The following is a 25,824-nucleotide window of genomic DNA, read 5'->3' on the forward strand; positions in this document are numbered from 1 at the left end:
CATCACACAACACGCAAATTTTGAAATCAAAGAAGTGAAGGCAACCAAGGAAAGCACTAAAAAGGGATTGTGACCAAGAAACAGAAGAAAATATCCATGAAAAAGAGAAAGTCAGAAAAAAACAATCAAACCTCTACACCAACAAGTAAGGTGAATCAAGCTAATCACAATAAAAGAAAGCTTGTTAGGAGAAATTTATATCAGGGGGCACTAATTTTCACCTCTCCCCCCTTGAAGACATTTCTTTTATCCAACTGGAAGAAGAGGAAGAAAATTCAACAATCAAGTGTCAAGCTAGTGACATTAAAGAAGCGCTCGCTGGGAGGCAACCCAACTATTAGTATCTTTTTTTTGTAGTTACTGTGGTTTTAATTTTATAGTTATTTTAATTTTAGCATTATAGTTATTTTAGTTTTGGTTTTAAATTACTTTAGCTAAATTTTTTTTTTTAGAATTTTTCTTGTTTTACATGTGTTTTGGTCATGCAGAATGATTAAAACAGGAACAGGAGTAATTAAGAAGAATTTTTGACACCCTGTTTTCAGATTTTCTTTGCTTGAGGACAAGCAAACTTTTAAGTTTGGTGTTGTCACTTCGCTTTTGGCCTTTTCTGTTTATTTTAATAGCACCACAGGGAGATGAATGTTCTTCATGGAGGAATGAGATGGCCACCAGCATAACTGAGGTGGTTGAGTTCCTTTCATTCTATTTCTCTTCCGTTCTTATTTTGTTGTCTTCTGTTTTCTGTTGCTTTGATTGCCTGCATGATCTTTAGTACTTTCAGTTCTTAGATTTAATTTCTTTCTGTCATTTGCTTTTAGTAAAAAAAAAATGTCTCATGAACCACTTACTGAACTTGAATCTAAAAAGAAAAGAAAAGAAGTGATGTATTGCATGAGAAATTGAGTTTATATTTAAGATTAGTCTTGTTTACTTAAATGTGGTGGTATTATTTCTGATTCTGAATGAATGATAAGAACAGTGCATATTTGAATTTGAATCAAAGGATGTTGATGTATAAGGAATAAGACTTTAGAGAACTATTATGACTTCTCTAAAATTAGTAAAAGCTTAATCCTTGAAGTAAAAGAAATAGCAAAAGAAAAATAAAAGCAAGGTCCAAGACTCTGAGCATCAATGACTAAGGAGGTCAGACATGATTAAAAGCTCAAAGAGTTGTTTCCTTAATCATATGCTTGTGGTGTTCTTGTGTCAAGTAATCCTTGAGACAGAATATCTAGAGTCGAGGCCAAATATATTTAGCAGAGTATGCCAAAAGCTTTGAGCACCATTGTCTGGGACTGGGAGTAACTGAAAGAAAAATCAGAACTTAAAGAGAGTTTTCCAGTCAAGTGCTTGCGGTGTTTTTGTGTCAAGTAAAGTTTGAGACAAAACACTTAAAGTCACGGTTAGACTCAAGGTACAAAGCACCAATTTATTGAGAAGTAAAGGATGTATGCTATGTTCAAGGATTAAACTAGAGTACAAAGAGCAGAGAATTCATAATATGATCTGGATTCTAATTCCGAATGACAGTGACATTCCTCTGATTCAAAGGAGAGTGAGATGGCAAAACTGTTCAGAATTATAATAGATAAACCCCACTTTAAGAAGAGACATGAGCATAACTGAACTCTCACCTCTCATGCAAATTCACATCTTAATCATGTACTAATTTTGATTGCTTGAGGACAAGCAACAATTCAAGTTTGGTGTTGTGATGCGTGAGCATCTTTCCTACCTTTTCCTAGTGAATTTGTATTTAATTTGTTGAGTTTAATCAAGAATTAATTATATTTTAGCCACTATGGATGCTACTTTGAGTCGTGTGCAATTCTGTTTATTTTAGGTAGCATTCGGATAGATTTGATGGAGTTTTCGCAGAAAAAGAGAAGAATGCGAATGATGCTGTCAACCCTGACCTCTCTGCACTCAAACCTGAATAACTCAAGCTACAGAGGTCCAATTGACGTGATTCTAGTGGCGTTGGAAAGCTAACTTCCAGAGCTTTTCAACGATATATAATAGTCCATTCTTATTCTCCATCAATTCGGCCAAGGATGTGCCTAACTTGAGATTTATCAAGTTAGGCGTGGATTATTAAGGAATCAAGTGGTCCCCAACTCTCCAAGAAGCAAGCACGCAATCTCCTATTAATTCTGATTTAAACTTTATTTTATTTAAAAATAGGAAAAGATATTATTTAGTTTTAGGAAATATATTTTACATTAATTAAGATTAGATATAAAAGGGAAAAGAATCTCTTCTCTTCTCTTCGACCTCATTCTGCACTTTACAATTTTACAGAATCCTAGTTTTCTCTTTGAACCATGAGCAACTAAACCTCTACTGTTAAGGTTAGGAGCTCTGTCTATTGTATGGATTGATACTATTATTTTTCTATTTTAATTCATGTATTGATTTATAATTCAAGAATTGTTTTCGTTTTTTATTTTATGAATTTGGGTGGAACGGAAGTATGACCCTTATTCCAATTGAGTTCTTGTATAACTTGGAAAAGCTCTTTACTTGAACAACAGCTTGAAAACAATTTCTCCTAAATTTCTAATTATCTGGACTTAACGGGATACGTGACATATAATCCTCTTATATTTGGGTAATTAGGATTTTTGTGGCATATAAACTAGAATTGAACTTCACCCTCTAATTGGAATTAAGTGACCAAGGAATTGGCGGTTGATGAATTTTAGAGGAGACTAAAAATGTCTAAGAAATTAAGGTTTAGTCACATATAGTTTGCCATGAATTAAATCTTGCATGATTAAAATAGTTAGTAAGAAAAGTCAATCCGAAAAATAGATAACTCTGAAGTCTTAACTGTTTCTCCATATATTATTCACAACTCAATTACTGCTGCTTTCTAATATTCTAAATTTACTGTTAATGCTTTTGAACACTCAAACACTTTTTTCTATTTGTCTAACTAAGTAAATCACTTAACTGTTGTTGTTTAATCCATCAATCCTCGTGGAATCGACTCCTACTCACCTGAGGTATTACTTTGTACGACCCAGTATACTTGCCGATTAGTTTGTGGTTATAAATTTCACACCAGTTTATTTGATAAACCTTTTTGAAAATGATAGCTTCTGCTCCTGTCTTTGTATCGCGAGGAAAATCCATAAATATGACTTCAATTATTTTCGACTTTTATCATCTACTAGAATGGGCCATAAGGCAAAGTTCTATATTTTTGTGCCTTTTATTATTAGGGTCGCACTAGTGTACAGATTAAAGTTCATACAGATATACAGATTTTTTGTCATTTTGTTTCATATGTTGACACGTATTGGCCCCATGTTGCACTATGCAACTGACTCAGAGAAGGGGGCAGAAGCTCATAAAAGGTGCAACGAAGCTGGCTTGGTGGCGTGAAGTCGAACGGGTTCTGAACGAGTGAACGTCACGCGTTCCGTTGGTTGCAGTATGCAGCAGTGTGATGCATGTTATTATAGTAAGGAAAAGGGTGGTGGTTGAATGTACATCTAGAGCTTGAAAACACATAAATTACTGTTTTAATTTTTGAGTGGCAGTTAAATGTATAATTTTATTCAGCACAAAATTACTGATTAAATATTTATTGCGAAAAGAGTGGCTTATTTTTTTTAATGATCATTTATGTTTATATTTCTTAATGGTTGACTTGTTCCTTTAGTATAAATCAATATTACAGGTGGTCCATACATTTTGGTTGAAGCTTGTAGTTAACGGGGCATTGTAAATGATTTTTTATAAAAGAGAACAATTAGGAACCAAAAGCATATCAGCAAAAAATCAGCTAAAATGTGTTTGGGTTCCATGAAAAATTGGGTTTTGGTTTGTGCTCCGTGATCTCAAGAGCGGTTTTCAAACATATTATTCAAAAAGTGATTTTAATTAAACGGTTTTGTTTACTTTTTAGCTGGTTACATTTTGGTTCCATATACTTTTTCTTTATAAAATAGTGTTACACCATGTTATTTTTTCAACAATTTTCACCCTAAACAATTATTTTAATTATTAAAAAATATAAAAATATTAGATATTATTATTGCATCAAGTCTTTTCAAATTAAACTTGATCACTAATTGATTCGGTATGTATAAGTTCAATAATTTTAATTTATCCCTGAGCTACACATACAAAATCCAAGATTTAACTTCAAGATATTATTAAATTTAAGAAATTTAAAAAATGTGTTCAGTAAAATTTAAAAGAAATTTTTTTAAGAGATATTAAAATGATATTTTTTTTTATTTATAAAATATACACTCTCTTTTCTTATAACTTTAAAAAAATCTTATTTTTAATTTATTTTAAATTGTTTGTGTTAATTATTGTCACAGCATCTAAATTGTATATATTAGCTAGTATGTAATATTTATTAATTAAATAAAATCAATAACAAAGTATTGATTCAAAGGTGAATTCATAATCTTCATATTTAATTTTTATATCCTAAAGTAATTATTTTTAGGATTAAAGTTTTTTAATTGTAATAGAAATTAAAATTTTGAATTTAATTTAAAAAATTAAAATATTTTTTTAATTAATTTACATACGATTAAAAAATATTATAAAAAGGTTAAATCGTGCTTTTACTCTAAGAATCAAAGACAATGTACATTATAAATACAAAACTCTCCAATTTTTTATTCTAAATTTTTTCGCTCATGTAATTATTTCACTTAATTGTAAATTAAAAGAAAAAAAGTCAAGTCAATTTTCCTACTGTCACACCCAAGGACTATTTGTATATAAACATCGTATAATTAGACTCTTTTTTATAAAATTTTTCTTTGTTTGTATTTTTAGCCATTTTAATACATGTACCAATATATAAATTAAATACTATTAGACTTTAAAAGTATTTAGCAGATTAATAAAAAAATAGTTAAATAAGTATGTAAATAATTGAAAACATAATGCCAATTTTTAAATATATTTCATAATTGAATAAATAAAATGTTATTAGTATTATTATTAACAATTTTAAGCATTATATATATATATATATATATATATATATATGGATAAAAAAATTTACAAATAATTAAAAAGGATACAGAATTATGGATAGAGAAATAGTAAGTTGAATTAAAATATGAGCAATGCTACATCGCTACTAGCAAATATTATTATTTTTAGTCAACAATAATTTATAATTATATTTACAGATATTTTACACACAAAAACATATACTTTACATTTATATTTATTAAAATTTTGTACATATAAATCAATACAGTTTATACCTATATTTTTCAAAATTTATATACATGAATTAATAAAATTTATTTGTTAAAAATAATTTAATATTTGTGCTAGCTAAATAATGACCAAAACTACTAAAAATTGTTAATTCTCAAATTTTTCTAGAATATTAGTTTACAAATGAATTAAAGAAAATCATATAATTTATTTTTTATTTTTGAATTATACAAGAAAAAAGTTCTCTTTTATATATATTATATAGAATTAGTTATCAATTTTTCCCATCAATTAAAAAATGCATATGCCATAATTTTTTAAAAAATAATTATATCAATTAAAATTAAATTCATATTTTAGTTAATTAATATTTTTTGTCCTAGCTAATTAATATTGTTATTGCCTATTGGTATTAATATAGTATTACGGTGTTATTTCACCAAACCAAACGAGATACACAAATTAAGAATGGGGATATTTACTGATTTATGAGAGTGAAAGTTGAATGAATAATGAACTATTAAATGACATGCTTTAGCTTTAATTCTGCTGCAGCTGTGATCAAACTCTATAACGTAAATACGAATTTTTTGTTTTTGATATTGGAGTTACAACGGTGTTTTTATAAAAATGTGGATTGATGGGATGTTATTCTCAAATGTGGAATCGCTTAATTAAAAAAGTAGAAATCGGACCGTCCGATTAGTAGATGGTACACAAATTAGACTGTCCGATTTGTGTTAAAAAAAATTAAATGAAATTGAGGTTCACTAATTGGACCGTCCTATTTCTATACCTTCCACAATTTCGTACAATACCAAAAATTATAGTGTATCATTATATCATTACCCTTACTTCCATACCTAAAAAAAATAGCCGTCTTATAGGCTGCGTTTATTTTTGGAGACAGGATAAGACATGACATTAAGACAGATATAATAGAATGAAGACATTAAAAATTATTTTTTGTGTATTGTATTTAGATACAACGGACAAGACACTAATATAATGTCCTGTATTATGGGGTTAGTATTTAGGATTTTTAAAATTAAAAAAATATATAATAAAAATATTTTAGTAATTTTTTATAATAAGGTTATTGTAGTCATTTTCTATAAAAAAGAATATTAATTTAAATCGATTCAAGATTTGGTTTACTGATTTTTTGACCAAATCAATTTGTCTTATCTAATTTTGACAAAAATAATATAGTTTAATTAATTATATGTATTAAATTTTAATTAATAAAAAATATCTTTAAAAAAAAAAATTTTAAACATCTTTATCAAAGTGTCTCTTTTTTTTCTGCCTTCAATTGGGTTATGCAATCTTTTATTTATTTTTTTCTTTTTTTTTCGGGTCAAGGGGTCATATACCCGTTACTTATTTACTGAAACAGAGCTTTTAACCTATCCCACCCTTTCAACCATGATTCTCTCACAGCCCACCTTCATCCAAGGCCTTGTATGGACTATGGAGTCCAGTCCAGCCGGGCCCAATTCCCCATTCAAGCACAGTACCTCCTTTCCAAACGGAGCCAATTCCCTCCTAACACGAGCTATTCGGCTTCGTGCATGCTTCACGTCACCCCTTTCAGCGAACAAGCGGCTCTCTCTAGACACTTGTCACTACACGATAACTCCAAAAAGAATATCTGTATCCTCCAATCTGTACACTATAATTTCTCTTATTATTATTATTATTTTGTAGCATACATTGAATATAATAATTAATAACGACCTAGAAAAAGTTGAGAATTTCTTGAATAAAAGTATAAACCAGTTAAACACAATAATGAAAAAGCAGCTTTTGAGGTGCTCAACTCCAATTCAAATTCCTTTTCTTTAATAAAAAAAAAAAAATCCTCCTTCTCTTTACAAACTTGATTGATTTCAAAAGAGAACAAAGTATGATTGGTGACATGGATTAGCTATGGTAGAGGCTTTGATTGAGTTGGAGTTGTATACCATTTTTTGAATCTTGTTAAGTTACAATAACATTAGGTATACTATGAATTTAATTAATTTTATTGCAGAGAAAATTATGGAGCAAGGAGGAAGGTAGAAATAGTTTGGCACTAGTAAAGTGGGAGATTGTTCAGGTCCCTAAAAAGGCGGGTGGGTTGGGGTGGGTGATGCAGTGATTAGAAACACTGCACTTCTGTTCAAGTGGTGGTGGCGGTTTTCAAAAGAGGAATGTCCTTATGGAAGAGGGTCGTGTGCTCGTGCTATGACTTAAACCCTAATGTGATGTTATCAGCTCAGACATTACCTACTAGAGGGGGCCCTTGGAAGGATATCTGTCAGTTGCAGGCCAGGGACAGTAATGTGAGAGAGAAGATGATAGCGGGGTTAACTATGGAGGTGGGTGATGGAAGGCGAACTCGATTCTGGGAAGATGTCTGGTTACAAAGTGGTCTGTTAAAGATGAGTTTTCTGAGACTTTTCTCTGTTTCAAACCAAACAGGATCTGTTATAGGGAATTGTGGATTTTGGGATGGGTTAGAGTGGATCTGGAATTTCCAGTGGAGAAGAGAGTTATACCAATGGGAGCTGGAATTAGTGGACCGGCTACATGAAACCTTAAGGCCGATTAAGCTAGCTCATGGAAAGCAAGACAGAGTTGTTTGGAAGTTCGACAAAGAAGGTATATTTTCAACTAACTCTTTTGTGCAGGTGATGCAGTCAGATTCCCTCCCGGAAGAAATAACTAGCTACAGCTTCACCAGAACCATTTGGAAATGTTTGGTTCCGCCGCGAGTAGAGTTATTTATTTGGTTTACTTTGATAGGACGAGTTAACACTAAAGAAAGACTGGCTAGACTGGAAATTATTAGCCAGGGTGATAACATATGCGTGTTGTGTAAAAAAGACGTCGAATATATTCATCACTTGTTTCTGGGCTGTGAGTTTACTTGGCAGGTGTGGTGTTATTGGCTACGTGACTTTGGAAGATTGTGGTCTTTTTCGGGCTCGCTAAAAGAACACTTTGAGAGCTGGACAGGTGTTGCTAATAGGAAGGGAGAACGCAACAAGTGGCTCATATGTTTTTTTTCGATTATTTGGAACATTTGGCTTGAACGGAATGGGCGGCTTTTCAATATGAAGGAAGGGAGTACGGAGGAGGTGTTCCAAAAATCCTTAATCAATTTCAGAGAGTGGAGTAGCTTGGATCCCTTTTGTTGTTGATGACAATGCCAGAAATGACAATAGGGATAGTTGTCTATTTATAGTCTTTACATGTTTTCCTGTTTATTTGTCCTATCGCTCCACTTTACCGTGTTGAGTTCTTTTGTTAAAAAAAAAAAGAGAGTGAAAAGAGAAAGAAAACATGAAAAAAGTAGAAATAAAAGAAAATGAAGATGTGAAAATATAATGACGAATTTACTTTTGGTGTAAATACCAAAAGAAAATTTACATATATGTTTTTTTTTCAGTAATAATCTACTTTTGAATGGGGACGATTTTCTTTTATCCATTGAATCATGGGAACGAACTTGCTTAGTAACAATTAAACTAGTTTAAATAAGGGATAAGTATTATTTTAGTCCCTAACGTTGAGGGTTAGAATCGAAATCGTCCCCAAAGTAATTTTAGATTTAAAATCATCCTTAATATTTTTTTTCGTATTAAAATCGTCCTTTTTAATAAAATAATTTTTTAAAAGACAACAATACCCCCAACTGCACTACCGTTCATTTTGTATTCCCTGCCACCACCGTTCATTCTGCATTCTCTACCATCGCCACCCCCTTATTTCCACTATCAGCTATCCGATCATTTTGCATTCTCCACCACCACTATTCATTCTGCATTCTCCACCATCGTCACCGCCCCTATTTCCACTATCAGCCATTTCTTTCCACAACAACAATAACAACAGAACATACATTCAAATTCAAGAATCCATTATCAACAATAACAGAACATTCAAATCAATAATAACACAACATTCAACATTCAAAAAAAAATTCAAATGAACATAGAAATCAACACAAGCAAAAACACAAGTAGAAGTAGAAAGCAGAAAAAATCAACACAAGCAGAAGGCAGAAGCAGAAAGCAGAAACTGAAGTAGAAACAGATGCAGAAGTTCAAGCACAAAGCCAAATCAACAAGCAAAAGCACAAATTTAACAAGAAGCCAAAGCAGAAGCACAAATTCAATAAGAAGCCAAAGTAGAAGCTCAAGCAAAAGCAGCAAGCAGAGGCCAAAGCAAGAACCACCGGCAGCTCGTGGGCGATGGAGCGACGACGGCTAGGCAGATCGGCGGTGGCAGGAACCCAACTCAGCCTCAGATTCCTCTCTCTTTTTCGCGCGCCGCCCTCCTTGCGTCGGGCTCCCCTTCCCGGCGACGCACTGCACGGCAGCGGCAGAAGCATGCATGAACGGCGGCGACGTTTTTGGCGGCAGCTCGTGGGCGGACCGGCGATGATGTAGGTGTCGCGATGGTGGCGGCGACTATGGCAGCGGCCTCCTCCCCTTCACCGGTGCTCCCTCTCTTTTTAGATTTCCTCTCTCGCTGCTCGTACTCGGTGGCGAAGGACTCAACGGTGGCGGTGATAACCTCCTGCGACGGTGGAGGCCTCCTCCCCCCAACCCCCATCCCGAAAACGCGTTTCCTCCCCCCCTCCTCTCCCCTAAAACGCGTTGTTTTCTTTTATTTTTTTTAAAATTTTATAATTTTTTTAATTAAAATAGGAGTAGTTTAGGAATAAAAATAAAAATTTTAGAGTAATTACCCAAATTGGTCCCTGAGGTTTTTAAAATCGGACACTTTAGTCCCCCAACTTTTGAAATACACAAAAAACTCCCCCAAGTTTAACTCCGGCGGACAAATCAGTCCTTGGCAATCTTTCTCCGTCAATGACAAACGGAGAACGCTGACGTGGAGCCCTGGGCTGGCACACGTGGCAGTCAGTGGTCCACGTGTGCAAAAAGACAGATCAGTCCCTGGGCCTAAACTGTGTCGTTTTGTAGTTTGGCCCATGTACATCCCTCTTCTCAAAACCAAAATACTCAAAACCCACCCTTTCTTCCTCAATTTACAGAGAAAAGACGTAACCCCTCTTCATCCGTTTCATCTTCAACGTCAAACTCCAGGTCATTGCCCACATCATCGCCATCATCCCATTTCAGCCGTTTCATCTTCAACCTCCATCACCCACATTCAACCTTGTCACCCCAACGTCACCATTCCGTTCGTCGCCATTACTGTTAGCGCCTAGTCAGACGCAACAAACAAGTGGATGTGACCACTGAAGACTTGCATTGAAGAAGGTTAGAAACTCGTTAATTATTCTTAGCTACCATTATAGTAATAGTGATGAGTATTTTATGATTTGGCCTAGGGTTTAGAAATCTGTGATGGAATATTGTAATAGTTATTCATCCTCTCTGTTTTGGTTATTATTATGACATAAAACGAAAAAAAAAAAAAACTAGCAAATAGGAATTTTCATTGAACTTTGCAGTGGTGCTTGTTTTTAATAAATTATTATGCATTATGTCCAGTGATGGAGGATTTTGTGGTTCCTGTATTCCACCATGGTGGTCATTTTGAGAGGGATAACAATGGAGCACTACTATATATGGATGGTAAAGTAGAGAGGTTTCCAAGGATGGACATTGATCTCATCTGTTTTTTTGATCTGCTGACTCTATTCAAAGGTTTAGGATATATAGATTACAAAGAGATGTATTGGTATGATCAAGCTGCTGGTAATATGGAGTTTGGACTGCATCCTATTAAAGGAGACTTAGAGATTAATCAAATGCGCGAAGGGTTAATAAAGAACAAGGAAACTGATGAAATGTGCATTTTCTTTGATCACCGAGTCATGGAAACCCCAGTTGAGGAGGCTGTTGATGAACCTGTTGATGAAGCTGGAGATGAAGCTGGTGATGAGTCTAGCAATGAGTCTAGTGACGATGGGTATGAAAGCACGGAGGATGAGCCTTATAGACCACCTCCCCCAGGTTTTGATGATGAAAGCAGTGAAGAAGAGTGTGTGGTTCTGAAGAAAAAGCCTAAAAGAGGAGGAAAAAAAACAGAGAGTAGAAGTAATGCTTCGAGGAGGAAACAACAAACTATGAAGAAGAAGATGTCTCAGAAGGAGGTTAATAAGGGCTCCAAGACTACAAAGGTTTCAAAAACTAACAACAAACCTCATGTTGGGCCAACTACTGATGGGCCTCATATTAGGCAGTCTGATGATATTGGGCCTAAATTTAGTGGCCCAAGTGCAGCTAGACACAACCATGCTGGGTCAAGTGGTGGTGGCCCAAGAATGGCTGGAGCAAGTGATGATGAACAAGAAGAGGCTAAAGAAGAGGTTGAGCCTGACCCTGTATTTGACTATGAGTCAGAAACTTTAGTGACACCAGAAAACTCTGAAGATGAAAGAGAGAAGTATGAGTTTCCACAATACAATGAAGCATCAGGTTTTGGAGACGTGTACTTTGAGTTGGGCATGGAATTTGCAACAATTGAGTCCTTCAAGAATGCTTTAAAGGACCATGTGATATTTGAGGGGAGGAAGATTAGGTATATCAAGAATGATCAAAGGAGAGTCAGATGTGATTGTGAACACGGGGTTGAGAGGATTAAGAAGCCAAGGAAATCCAAGAAAGACAATGATGCATCTAAAGAAAATGAAGAGTCTAACAAGGACAATGGTGAAGATGCTATTGATGGTGACTCTGGGAATGTTGAAGAGCGTGCAACTGTGGAGGAGGGACATGTTGATGGTGGAAGTAAAGAAACTGCTAAAGAGACAAATGACTCTACCGTTGTAGTATCCGGGACAACTCAGGCTATCATTCCAAATCCTTGTCCATGGCTTATCTACTGTGCTTGGGATAATCAACACAAGTCATACCAGATCAAGACTTATGTCCCTAATCATACATGTGGCAGAGAGTTTGGGAGTAATATGGCTGACCAGAAGTGGGTTGCCAAGAAGTTGGAAAAGAGGCTATTGACTCAACCACACATGACATTGAATGAAGCCTATGAGCACATCAAAATTGACTATAATGTGATGATCAACGGGAAGATGATTTATAGAGCACTTAAAGAAGCCAGAGAGCGTGTCATTGGGAATGAGAAAGCACAATACAGCAAGCTGAGACATTACCTTCTTGAGATTTTGAGGAGTAATCCTGGTAGCACTGCACTGTTGGGTGTGACACCAATACCTGAATCTCCTCCGATATTCAACAATCTATACATATGTCTAGACGCTTGCAAGAGAGGCTTTAAAGCCGGTTGTAGAAAGCTGATTGGGCTTGACGGGTGTTTCCTGAAGGGTTATTTTGGTGGACAACTCTTGTCAGCCGTAGGACAAGATGCGAATAATCACTTTTATGTGATTGCATATGCGGTGGTTGACAGTGAGACAAAAGATAATTGGAAGTGGTTTCTTACCTTACTGCAAGAGGACCTTGGAGATCATTACATTCATGGCTGGAACTTCATATCCGATCAACAAAAGGTCAATTCACTTAATTTTGTTTTAATCCTCATTTAAATTAATAAACAGCATTTTTAATCCTTATTATATATAATGCTATTATATAGAATCTTGCTTCGTGAAGTTTGATAATAATCTGCTGAAGGTAATAAAGTGGCATGTCAGATTAATGCTATTATATAATGCTACTATATAATGCTATCATATAATGCTATGATATAATGTTATACTATATATGTGAAGTTTAATGCTATTATATAATGCTATTATATATAATGCTATTATATAATGTTATACTATATATGTGAAGTTTAATGCTATTATATAATGCTATTATATAATGTTATACTATATGTGTGAAGATGGGCTGTAATTGTTTTTTTCAACCTTGGCTATATATTTGGTTCATGTTATAACCTTTGAAGATCTCATCTTGTTTTCTTTCTTGACCCGATTCAAAATGGTCTTGAGGTAGCTGACTCAATTTGAAAGATGTGAAATTATCTTATTAATTATTGGCAGGGAGATTGATATATACAATTAAAATAAAAAATTGATATAGAGAATACAATTTCACTGTTTTGTGTAGGGCTTGTTACCAGCCTTGAAGGAGGTGATGCCGCATGCACATCACCGGAACTGTGTCAGACACATTTGGAAGAATTTCAGTAACAGATTCAAGGACAAGCGAGTGAAGAACATGGTTTGGGAATGTGCAAAGTGCACAACTGTTTCAGAGTTCAAGGCAAGCATGGAGAGATTGCGGAGAGTGAATGAAGAGGCCTGGGTGTACCTTGTGAAGTTCGACCCTGCATGCTGGACAAAATCCCATTTTAGCCATGGACCAAAGGCTGACAATCTAACCAACAATCTTTGCGAGGTTTGGAATGCAAAGATAGTCAACTACCGAGCCAAACCGATTCTCACAATGTGTGAGGAGCTTCGCTGTTACATTATGAGACGAATGACAAAGTACAAACAGGTGTTAGACACATTTGGAGGTACTGACTTGGCTCCTACGCAGCAGAAAAGACTAGATGATATCATGAAGGAGGTGAAGTATTGGCACCCAATGTGGGTTGGTGATGACGAGAGGAGAGTATTTGAGGTCCAGCGAGGTACGAAAAAGCTGTCTGTAGACTTGGCCCAGAACAAGTGTACATGTAACGCGTGGCAATTGACTGGTAAAAAACTCCAATAATATACTATATTACAATTTTGATAATTGTATATGTTTGTAACAAAATCTCAAAACTTGTTAAACTGCAGGTATTCCGTGCGTTCATGCTTTAGCTGCTATTGCTAGGAGGGGTGACAGGCCTGAAGGCTATGTACATCCATTACTGAAAATTGGGGCAGCAAGGGCCACATACCAACCCTGCATCCAACCGGTGAACTCAGAAGAGTATTGGGACAAGATTGAAGTTATTAATCCAATTCCACCTAAGTTGAAGAGACCTGTTGGAAGACCAGTGAAGAGAAGAAAGAAGGAGCCATCTGAGAATGAGACAAGCGGTTCAAAGGTGAAGAAGACATTTCGGGTTACATGCTCTAAATGTGGAGAGACTGGACATAACCAGAAAACATGCAAAGGTCCAGCCGCTCCAAATAGAAGATCAACCAAGTTAAGAAGAAGTACAAATGCTCAGTCAACGGCTAAAACCACTAACCAAGCAGCAGAGGAGATGCATGTCTCACAATCAGCACCCCAGGTGCAGGTAAACCACCATAATTAATGTACTAATTATTGATCGCGAGGACTAAATTGGGTTTTTCATGCTTCCATAGGGACTTAGTTGGATATTTTTAAAATCATTGGGGACTTATATGTCTTTTTCTAAATTCCACAAGGACTGACTTGGAATTATATTTGGCTTAATTTTTTCATTATTGCAGAATGTGGTTGATCATCCTAATCCAATTCAGCCTACAGCTAATGCACCAGGTTTTGTGTCTAGTATGGTGAGTCAAATTGGAGTTATAAATCGCCCATTGTGTTACTACACTGTTAGGTTTGCTAACATTTAATTGTCTACTCTTTGCATATGCTATCTCCTTTATCACAGGGTGCAGCAAATTCTGGAGCGACAATTCCCCATAGTGCAAGGGCCAAGCAGCCTATCGTTAGACCACATTATCCTGCACCAGTCCAATCTAGCACTCCACCTCCTATTCCACCACCTAGACCAAGTCAAGGCGTCTCGGCAGCAACAATTACAGCGGCAAGTAAGGGCACTACATCAAGGATGTTCCAGTTTATTCCCAATCCCGGGTTCAAGCATCCGAGACAAAAGTGATTGAAGGCAAATGATTATGCTTTTTTGATGTAATAGTTTCGTTTGTATTTTGATAATGAGCTTTTAAGTTGATGGACCTAAACTTAAAATACTCGTAACTTAGGATTGATAAGAGATTCGTGTGGATGAAACTTTGTTTTTTTGGCTTATGTTTCGGCTAATGTATGGCCAATTTCTGACTTTAGTTCAACTGCATCCTATATTTTGCAGTTGCTAACTGATATTAAAGCAATATATTCGCTGTTATAAGTAATGGTGGTGTTGTTTTTTTCCATTATTCATTTGGTGCTACGTATTCATTTTTAGTGCATAGATAATATGTTAATGCAAAAATACAATAATAACTATTGTTTCAGTAACAGATTCAATGATTGTTTGATGCACAGGAATGATTCAACATTCATGGTCCTAATTGAAATAACATATGCTTATTATCTTTATATTTAAGAAATCATGGTTCTTTTACAACTAAGTTTCAACAAATTTCCAAATATTTTTTAACCTACAAAAATGTTTGACTCCCTAAAATTTTCAGCAAAATAATGAAATTTTTAAGAATTTCATTCATTCATAAGTTTCAATTTACATCACCAAATAACTAACATTTTCAAAAAACCTAAGATCCAACAATATACTTAAACACAATAGCACAACTTGCAGCACAAAATACATAAATAAAGTAAACCGCCTTAAACCAACTCTTCTTGCATTCTTTTTTTGCCTCTGTATTTTGACACATCTCTAGTGCATACACCCTATTTTGCAACTCTATTAATCTATCTTGGAACCCACCAACAATACCCACTAAATCCTGCAATTCACTAGGTTCTTTCACAGCAGCCTTCTTGAAGCTGAGATCAAAAACAGTGTCAACCCAAGCGAAGAACTTGCAATATGGTTGATTTTCCTGCAATGAACCCAATTCCTGATTCTGCTCAGAACCATTCTACAAATCCAAAAAGCTTGTTATGCAATAGTTTGGGTTTCTTACCTTGTACATGGGGCACCCAAAAAACAACCTTCCAGGATTCTCCGTAGTAGTCGACTTGCATATTATCGCGTGATACCCACAGAAGCAATTCGGGTGTTTTCCCTTTGCGAAGTCGATTTTGCTTAATCCTCTCTCGCCCATGCTATCCTGGCTTAGTCTCCCTCGCCGGCGACTAGACGCAGCAGAGCTTTCGCCGCTAACGGTCGCTGAAACATTGGCCATTATAGAGTGCAAACAATAGGGCTCTAGATGCACGCAAAGGGGGATTCCATCCCCAAATGCTGACAGTTGAATGTGGGTGACAGAGGTTGAAGATGAAACGGATGAAGAGGGGTTACGTCTTTTCTCTGTAAATTGAGGAAGAAAGGGTGGGTTTTGAGTATTTTGGTTTTGAGAAGAGGGATGTACATGGAGCCAAACTACAAAACGACACAGTTTAGGCCCAGGGACTGATCTGTCTTTTTGCACACGTGGACCACTGACTGCCACGTGTGCCGGCCCAGGGCTCTACGTCAGCGTTCTCCGTTTGTCATTGACGGAGAAAGATTGCCAGGGACTGATTTGTCCGCCGGAGTTAAACTTGGGGGAGTTTTTTGTGTATTTCAAAAGCTGGGGGACTAAAGTGTCCGATTTTAAAAACCTCAGGGACCAATTTGGGTAATTACTCAAAATTTTATTAAAAAGAACGATTTTAATATGAAAAAAATATTAAGGAAGGTTTTAAATTCAAAATTACGTTAGGAACGATTTCGATTCTGACTCTCAACGTTAGGAACCAAAACAATACTTATCCGTTTAAATAATATTCTTTTCATTCTAAATTGATTGTTCATTTTATTTGTTTGCTATGCTTAAAAAATATATTTATACATAATTAAATAGTACGAACAGCACAGATAAAGAGAAAGAGATGAAATCCGTTCAATTTGGTAGTTAACAACTTAACATTCCAACTTCAATTTACACATTTACCCTCTTAGTAAATATTAGTCATTTAGGCAATTGTGCATAAGGATAAAAGTTGAAAAAGAAAAAGAAAAATAAGAATTGAACACCAAAAATAGCAATCTCCTTTATATTAGTGTATAGTTCTATATAAATAATATCGATGACATCGTATATATTTAAACATCTACATAAAATTTACTCGTTCAGCAAATAAATACAAATGAACAATATTATATAACCAATAAAATTTATCTATTTTTGTTAATATTTAGCTGGTAATTTTTTTATACTAAATTTTAAATTTAATATCCTAAATATTAGATCTTAATAATATAAAAATAAAATATTAATTTAAAATATTGACTAATATTAATAATGTTAAAAACAAGAAATCAAGTTGAGAAAAGTGTTTTTTTAGGAGAATGCTAGGAAAACAATGATTATTTTGAACAACATAAACAACCACCAATTAAATAAAAATACACTACACCTCTAAATTAATTATCTAAATTTTAATATTAAAATAACAATCCGTACACTAGTAAAATGAACATCCGATATATCTATTGTTTACATTGTTTAATATTTTCATTGTCTACCTATACTTTTCCTTTTGTGTATTATTCAGTGTGTTCAAGTTGTCTATTCAAGTTGTTTAGAATGATGCAATATAGAAGGGTATTTATAAGAACTAAGAGAATCGTAATAATAAAAACGTAATATTCTATAATAAATATTCAGATATATTAATTGATCCTAATTATATTCTAACATCCCCTTCAAACTCAAGTGACAACTTGAGTTTGAAACTTATTTAAAATAACGAAATAAAGAGGAAAAAAACTGCATAAACTGATAAAGCGGGTGCAGACGGAACTGCCGGAAGGAAGTGCAGATGGAACTACCGCTTATCTGAAAGAAGCGCAGACAGAACTGCCGGAAGGAAGTGCAGATGGAACTACCGCTTATCTGAAAGAAGCGCAGACAGAACTGCTGCTTGTCTGAAGAAAGTGCAGACGAAACTGCTGGAAGGGAACGCAGACAGAACTATCGGAAGAGAACGCAGACAGAACTGCCGGAAGAGAACGCAGACGGAACTGTCACCAGAGAACGCAGACGAAATTACTGCAAAAGTGACCAACTGCCGAAAAACTGCTAAAAAGATGGCGAATTGCCGGAAAACTGTTAAAAAGTGACAAAGTGCGAAGAGATGACAAACTATCGGAAGGTGACGAAAAATGTATGATTTCTCCATGAGAATAAGTAGTGAATAAGCTAATCGGTAAGGTCAGAAAAGCATCACAGCATTGACAAAAGAAAAGAAAAAAAATGGCACAGAAAAAAAGTATGAAAAAAGACTAAACTGAAGAAAGGATTTATGTGTATTTAGTGTGTTCAAGTTGTCTATTCAAATTGTTTAAAATGATACAATATAAAAAGATATTTATAGAGACTAAGAGAATCGTAATAATAAAAACGTAATATTCTATAATAAATATTCAAGATATACTAATTGATTCTAATTATATTCTAACAAATAATATATATATTGTATTTTTCCTGCTCCTGTATTAGGTAATAGGTACTCTCTCTTTTCATTCTTTTGCCATCACCTTTTCACACAGTGACAATGCACCCACAGGCCACAACACCAGGAAATTCTTGTGAAAGCAAGTGATAAAGTGTAACGGTTCATATTATTTGGCTTTAACCTTTTTCCTTTTCCACTTAAACCCCGGATGGATCATATATTAATTAATCAAATTTAAAATATCAATCAACATATTATTCTATCAAATAATTAGCTCTGCCACTAGCTAAGTTTGGCAAAAAGTTGCATTAATCCATCAAATAAGAAGACACACTTTTATCGAAAACTTGGAGATAATAATGTGGGTTAAGAATATATTACAGAATTCATATTATTTCTATTGCAATATCTGAAAAAAGTAAATCAAATTATTCTTTTTTCATTTTTCTTTCACCTTAAATTAAAAGAATTTTTTTTTTGAAAAAGACTTTTTTTAATAAAAAAATAAAGTTCATTTTTAAAAAATATTAAAAAAATTAAAATAAACTTTTTTAAAACATTAAAAAAATTATCTATTAAATCATTTATAGAAATAGAAATTTTCTTTTTATTAAAAATTCAACTGAATCCCTCACATTCATCAACAAAAAGAATGAATCCTTGTTGAGTTCTTCGTATACGTTCATTTTGTAAACTCAATTTATCTTATTGCTACAAATACCTAAATTTATAATTAAATTTTAATTTAACCTCTAAAATTTTAATTAATTTTATTAATTTTTAAATTTTATAAATATGAGTTAAGCTAGTTCTTGAAATAATTTTAAAAATATAGATATTAATAGAATATTGTTATTTTTTGTTATTTAAATACCAAAATTAAAATTATATTTATTACGAGTTTTAACATAACATCTAATTGATCATATCAGTATTTATTAATATTTTTATATTAAAAATTATTCTAAACACCAATGTAAAATGTATTTACAAAATTTAAAAATTAAAAGGAGGCAATTGAAACCCAAAAATTAAATTAAGACTCAGCATACAAATAACTCAAAAAACTTGTTCCATCAACAACTGCACCCATCCACCACAAAACTAGACCAAATATCTCCGAAGAAATAATAATAAACACGAAAGAGACGAACAAACCAATATTTTCAATAAAACAAAATAATAAATTAGTTAATATTAACTCAAAAATTAAAAAAAATATATTAAAATCAAGAAGAAAATAAACTAACCTGGTTGCGGAAAGAGACGAAGAATGAGGAAAAGAGATCGAAGATGGCGGCGTGCACCATAACAACCTCCTCCTCCTCCTCCCTTTTCCGATGCATACTGAACAGCGATTCTCCTCCGATGCTCTCTAACGCCACCAACCTTCTCCAGCTAGATTCCGTCCCCTCCGCCATCTGAACCCCCGATGAAGCCACGTACACCACTCCTCCGTCGCCGCCGCCACTTTCTGCCACGAAACTCCGTGCCGCCGTGACATTGGCCACGCTGCACAGCCTCCATGACTCCGATATTATCGGACTCGTTGCGAGACACGTGGCCAGATCCTCGCTGGTTTCAAAACTGACATGGCAAGAAATTATTCAATTCATGAAATTAAATTAAAGCATAAGATGATTGATTGATAATTAACTAGAAGTTTTAGGTAATGATTAGTTATATTAACAATTTTAATAATTGTGATGATAATGTGAAGAAGAGTGAGTAATTACAATGAAGCTTCGTCGATAACCATGGTATTTATATATATGCTGTGTAAAACGAAGAAATGTTTTCAAGCTTGGTTTTCAATTTCTAAAGGGTTGAAGGAATTGAACAATTTATTATGTGAATGTGAATGCGAATGCGTAAGTGGCTTATATATGCACCCAATTCATTGACTTGGAGGGTCAACTGTTAACTGTTTATCATTTATTTAAGAGCAATGCTAGGCCAGCAACTTTTGTGATTGGTAGTCATCAAATAGCCATCAATGATGATTTAATAGTGTGAGATTGATGTGAGATTTCATCCAATGATTCACCTTTCTCTGCTGGTTACATACTGGTCAAAATTCAATAAAATTGCTGGCTCCTAAACTTTTCCATTTAATTAGATTAATCTATGATTGATACCCTTGAACTACTACTTACATTGTAAGGGATATACAAAGGATTTTTCGAATACTTCGTTCGTGTATACTATAGTGTTGCAAGCGTCGAATTCGAATCTCGCCTTTTATATACAACAACCTATTAAAGTAAATTATTATTTATATCTATGAATATTTAAAATATTGATAAGATTATACATAAAAAACTAATATTGTATTTCAAAAGATGAATTAATTTTGATGAAATAGGTTAATTTGTTCAAATGAAAGAGTGATGTCATTGCTGTTTTTGTTTTCCTTGTTACGCATATTCATATTTCATAAGACAAAAATGGTTGGGCCTAAGATGTACGCAGTAAGAAGTGGGCTAGTGTAGACGGTATGATGTAATTGATTAATTTTTCAGGTGTTGTATATACAAAGAACCTATCCTTGATAGATGAAAAAAAAAAAAAAAAAACTTGCCGACGTATAATCATACGTTTATGCCTAATCCAGCCTGGACTTTTAAATTTTGAAGTGTAATAAAATAAGACACAAATATATTCAAGAACTTGAACACAAATTTATCAAAAAACTTGCCATGTCAATACCTTACTAAATTAATTAATTTCAGAGAGCACTTGCCACCTTAATTCCCCACATTTATATTTTTTCTGATTATGTTGACTCAAAAAATATTTTTATTTTGCATTAAATTTTATAAGATTAGCATTGTTTACTATTTTGGTTTGTTTGAACTCTAAATCGTCAAATTTTTTTGACAAATATAATTTCTTTCAAATAATCAAATAGACCTTATTATTAGTTTTATTGCTGTCCCACACAAAATTCATACAGACTTATTCGATCTCATCACACACATTCAGTGACAGTCTTATAGTTTACATGAAATAAAAATGAATAGTTGCTAAAATTGATTGGGCCAAAGTGATCCTGCTCGCAAGAGAAAAGTTTTACATTTTTCAAGTACTAAACCGAAATGTCATTTTATCAAAGATAATTTGAAAATCTTCTTTTCTAATATGATTATGTAGCGAAAGGATTCCAAAGTATTTGTCCAAATTGGATGCCAGCCTCATCTCCAAAATTCTACTCGACTCTAGCGTCTTTGCCAAACATAAGTTGTCAGAAAAAAAGATACTTGATTTCTCATAACTTGCCTTCTGAATGGGAAAGCTTGCTGTAACCTTACAATACCAGTTACTAAAACAAAATAAAAATAGCCACCTAGAAAAAAGATACTTTATTTATTGGTGTTGCAGGAGAAAATGCTTTCGAAGGACGTAACAAGTTATACCTTCACCAAGACCATCTGAAAAGTATTAGTTCCTCCAAGAGTGGAACTGCTTGTTTGGTTTACCTTAGTAGGCAGGCTAAATACAAAAGAGGGATTGTGTCGGTTTGGGATGGCTAATAATGAGGATAATATGTGTGTACTATGTAATAAGGATGTAGAATATGTCCATCATTTATTTCTTGTATGTGAATTTACTTGGCAGGTGTGGTGCATTTGGTTATCTTTTCTTGACAGGTGGTGGTCCGTCCCGGGTACTTTGAAGGACCATTTTTAAAGCTGGATAGGTGCGACTTGTAGAAAGGAGGAGCGCAACAAATGGTATATATCTTTCTTTGTGATAGTCTGAAACGCCTGGATCGAAAGAAATCGGAGGATATTTTAGAATAGAGGTAATGACCAAATCAGTACCCGAAAGATTCAAATGCTGACATTTTGGTACCTGACTGTTGTTATTGACAAAATGGTACTTGAATGTTTTAAAAATTTGCCAAGCGTGTCCTCGTGCTTGCCGGACCATGGCTCCGACGAGTAAGATGCTTACGTGTTCACCGGTTTTTGCTGACAAGAGAAGTTTATTTTGAGTTGGAATTTGTAATTAAAAATATTATTCCAAACCCTAATCCCTCCCCCTCCCTCATCGTAGCCCCCTTTCCCTTCCCTTTTCCCTCCCCATCGCAGCCCCCTTCCCTCTCCCTCCCTCTCATATCATCTCATCTCATCTCATCTCATTTCTGCAATATAAAAGAACAACAATCTAATATCTCAAAATTTCATCCTTTCAACGCAACTACAAACCAAAACTTTCAATTCTCTCTCTCAGATCGAAGAAGAACAGAACGAGAATCTGAGAAGAAGAAGAAGGAATAATGGATCTAGCACTAGAGGAGCTACAATTCCTGAACATCCCAGAAATCTGTTACCTTTTCTTCCTCTTCGCCTTCTCTCTCCTCTCCACCGCCGCCGCCGTCTTTACCGTCGCTTCCCTCTACACCAACAAAGCTGTCTCCTTTTCCTCCACCATCTCTACAATCCCCAAAATCTTCAAGCGTTTGTTCATCACTTACCTTTGGGTCACGCTTTTGATGTTCATCTATAACTTTGTCTTCGTGATTTTCTTGGTTTTGCTTATTATAGCAATTGATACACAGAACTCGTTTCTGCAGTTTTTCACGGTTATTGTGGGTGTGTTGGTCATTGTGAATTTGGTGGGATTGTTGGTGCAGAATGTTTTTTACTGTTTGCAAGAGTTACCATCACCAAGGGATTGATAAGAGTGCTTTACATGATCATCTTGGTAAGAAATGTTGGGAGTTTGTAGGTGAATTTTTTTTCTTCTTTTTTAATGTAATTGATGGAATAGTATAATACATTTGGAAAGAAACACAAATGGTATTGGTAGATTGTAATTTGAATTATGATATTGTGTTCTATTGAGCATGCTTCTATCTGTGCCTTTATATGATCTGCGATGGGAGGGAGAGGGAAGGAGGCAGTGATGGAGAGGGAAAGGGAAGGGAGGAGTGTGTTGGGGGGTTGCGATGGGGATGGAGTGGGAGGGGAGGGGGGCTACGTTGGGTAGGGGAGGGCTGCGATGGAGAGGGAGATGGAGGGGGAGTCTGCGTTGGGAGGGAGGGCTTAGGGTTTGGGGGGTGGTTTGCCATATTACCAAAATACAGTGGCCATGTCAGCATTGTGTTTGCTGGAGATTTGTTCCAGCGAGCTCGGGGACACGCTTGTCAAATTTTAAAATTTTTTAGGGACTATTTTGTCAATAACAAAAGTCATGTACCATTTTGTCAGCGCCAGAATCTTTCGGGTACCGATTTGGTATTTACCTCTTTAGAATAAAGGCAAAGTGGTAGAAGAAACTGTTAACTTGTCTCGTATTAGTTATCAGGAGTAAAGGAGGGAGGACCCCTTTTGTTGTTGATGGCAGTGCCAAGCGAAGATGACAAGGGGATTTGTTTTGCTCGACAAGTTGTTAGGTGGCTATTTTTATTTTGGTTTCTTTTTGTTTCTTTGTTCCTTGCTCCACTCGTGTGTTGAGCTCCTTTAATTAAAAAAAAAAGAGTTAATTGAAGGTTTTACATTGCATTTAGAATTGTCCAAAAGCTCAACTAGTTTGGAAAGCTTTGGAAGTTTTCTGTCAGCCTCTAGATTTGATGAATTGGTTCTTGTTTCATAGCAAAGAGTGCTCATTTAGATTCTTTTCTGGTCTCTGATGGATTTGGCGATCAAGGAATAATGCGATCTTTAATCCCCTCGAGCCTTGGCCTCTGAATAAAGTAACTTGTATGGCTTTAGCCTCAGAAAAGAAATTTTGGAATGTTTTTGAGTTGCAACGAGTGTCGATCTCTACTATCATTAGTGGCTCTTAGATCCCCCATTTGGTGGGTACCTTTAAGATTAATTGTGATGCTAATTATCTTGACACTAATAATTATGTTGATTTTGCTTGTGTTAGCAGAGATTGGAATGAAAGTTAACAAAGAGATTGTTTGGAAACAATTGAGAGTAATAATATTCTGCAAGAGGAGAGTTGTTTGTTATTTGGAGAGGATTTCTTCTAGTTTGAGACTTGGGGTAAAGAGATATTATTTGTGAGAACAGAATGTCTAAAGACCTTTACTCTTGTCAATAATTCTCAGGTTAGTTCTGGATTTGTTGATCCTTTAGTGCCGAAAATTCGAGACATCATGACTTAAAAATGTTATGTAAATCTCCAGTTAATCTTAATAGATGCAAATACAGTAGTGGACATCATAACAAAGACGATGATGAAGACTCATACTCATCAAGTAAAGCTTTTATTGCCTTAAAAAAATTTTGAGAATAATATTTAACGAAATTGTCTTACTAATTGAATTGTTCTTTATGTTTTTTTTTGTTAATTATTTTCAGCTACTAAAAAAAATCTAACTTTACATTTATTAAAGAAATTTAGTAACTTATCCTCTTTTTCCAAAAAAAAAAAAAAGCAAAAACATAATCGAGTATATAATGTCAGTTTTTTAAAATATAAATTCAAAATTTATATTATAATTGATTTTTTTATTGTTTATTCAAATTTAACCTCTTTCGAAATGGTGCTTTCTTATGCATTAATTGAGTAGTAATACTATGTTAAATCATGCAAAGCTATCTAATTCATTGTTCTCTTGTAATAACTATCCGAGTACTAGAGATAATCAATATCTAATATTCTACTGAATCGAACATTTCTAATAAATCCCATTGTACATATTGTACATATACTCCATTTCCTATATTTCCTCATTTAAATTAGTTTAACCTAATCTGACGTGAAGCCTGGTGCACAAATTGTGAATCACACTTTTCACAACTCGTACCACTAACCAGCAAGTGCACTGGGTCGTCCAAGTAATACCTTACGTGAGTAAGGGTCGAATCCCACGGAGATTGTTGGTATGAAGCAAGCTATGGTCACCTTGTAAATCTCAGTTAGGCAGATATAAAGTGATAATGGTGTTTTCGAATATTATATAATAAAATAGGGATAGAGATACTTATGTAATTCATTGGTAGGAATTTCAGATAAGCGAATGGAGATGCTTTTCGTTCCTCTGAACCTCTGCTTTCCTGCTATCTTCATCCAGTCAGTCTTACTCCTTTCCATGGCTGGCTTTATGCAAGGGCATCACCGTTGTCAGTGGCTACATCCCCTCCTCTCAGTGAATAATATGCTCACGCACCCTGTCACGGCACGGCTATTCATCTGTCGGTTCCCGATCATGCTGGAATAGGATTCACCCTCCTTTTGCGTCTGTCACTAACGCCCAGCACTCGCGAGTTTGAAGCTCGTCACAGTCATTCAATCATTGAATCCTACTCAGAATACCACAGACAAGGTTTAGACCTTCCGGATTCTCTTGAATGCCGCCATCATTCTAGCTTACGCCACGAAGATTCTGGTTAGGAGATCTAAGAGATACTCA

General features: G+C 34.7%; 2 protein-coding genes across 3 annotated transcripts; one reads left to right on the forward strand and one right to left on the reverse strand.

The window, feature by feature from the left end:
* The first annotated feature begins 10,726 nt into the window (after nucleotides 1–10,726).
* Nucleotides 10,727–14,982, forward strand: LOC148550021 (uncharacterized). The gene is made up of 5 exons (XM_088495906.1): nucleotides 10,727–12,706; nucleotides 13,275–13,869; nucleotides 13,955–14,403; nucleotides 14,582–14,647; nucleotides 14,752–14,982. The coding sequence occupies exons 1-5, from the start codon at nucleotides 10,727–10,729 to the stop codon at nucleotides 14,980–14,982; spliced, it is 3,321 nt and encodes a 1,106-aa protein (XP_088352032.1).
* Nucleotides 14,983–17,646: 2,664 nt separating this feature from the next.
* On the reverse strand, nucleotides 17,647–20,297 carry LOC107612113 (uncharacterized). 2 transcript variants are annotated; one of them, XM_016313935.3, is made up of 3 exons: nucleotides 20,189–20,297; nucleotides 19,703–20,039; nucleotides 17,647–18,018 (listed from the first exon to the last, which is right to left on the reverse strand). In XM_016313935.3, exons 1-3 carry the CDS (start codon nucleotides 20,209–20,211, stop codon nucleotides 17,887–17,889), a joined length of 492 nt encoding a protein of 163 aa, XP_016169421.1. In that variant the 5' UTR covers nucleotides 20,212–20,297; the 3' UTR covers nucleotides 17,647–17,886. The 2 variants fall into 2 exon arrangements, with proteins under 2 accessions (XP_016169421.1, XP_016169423.1); XM_016313937.3 differs by having other exon boundaries at nucleotides 17,649–18,073.
* Between the last annotated feature and the right edge of the window lie 5,527 nt (nucleotides 20,298–25,824).

The sequence above is a fragment of the Arachis ipaensis genome, chromosome B8, assembly GCF_059453495.1.
Source record: "Arachis ipaensis isolate K30076 ecotype BB chromosome B8, ASM5945349v1, whole genome shotgun sequence".
NCBI lineage: Eukaryota > Viridiplantae > Streptophyta > Magnoliopsida > Fabales > Fabaceae > Arachis > Arachis ipaensis.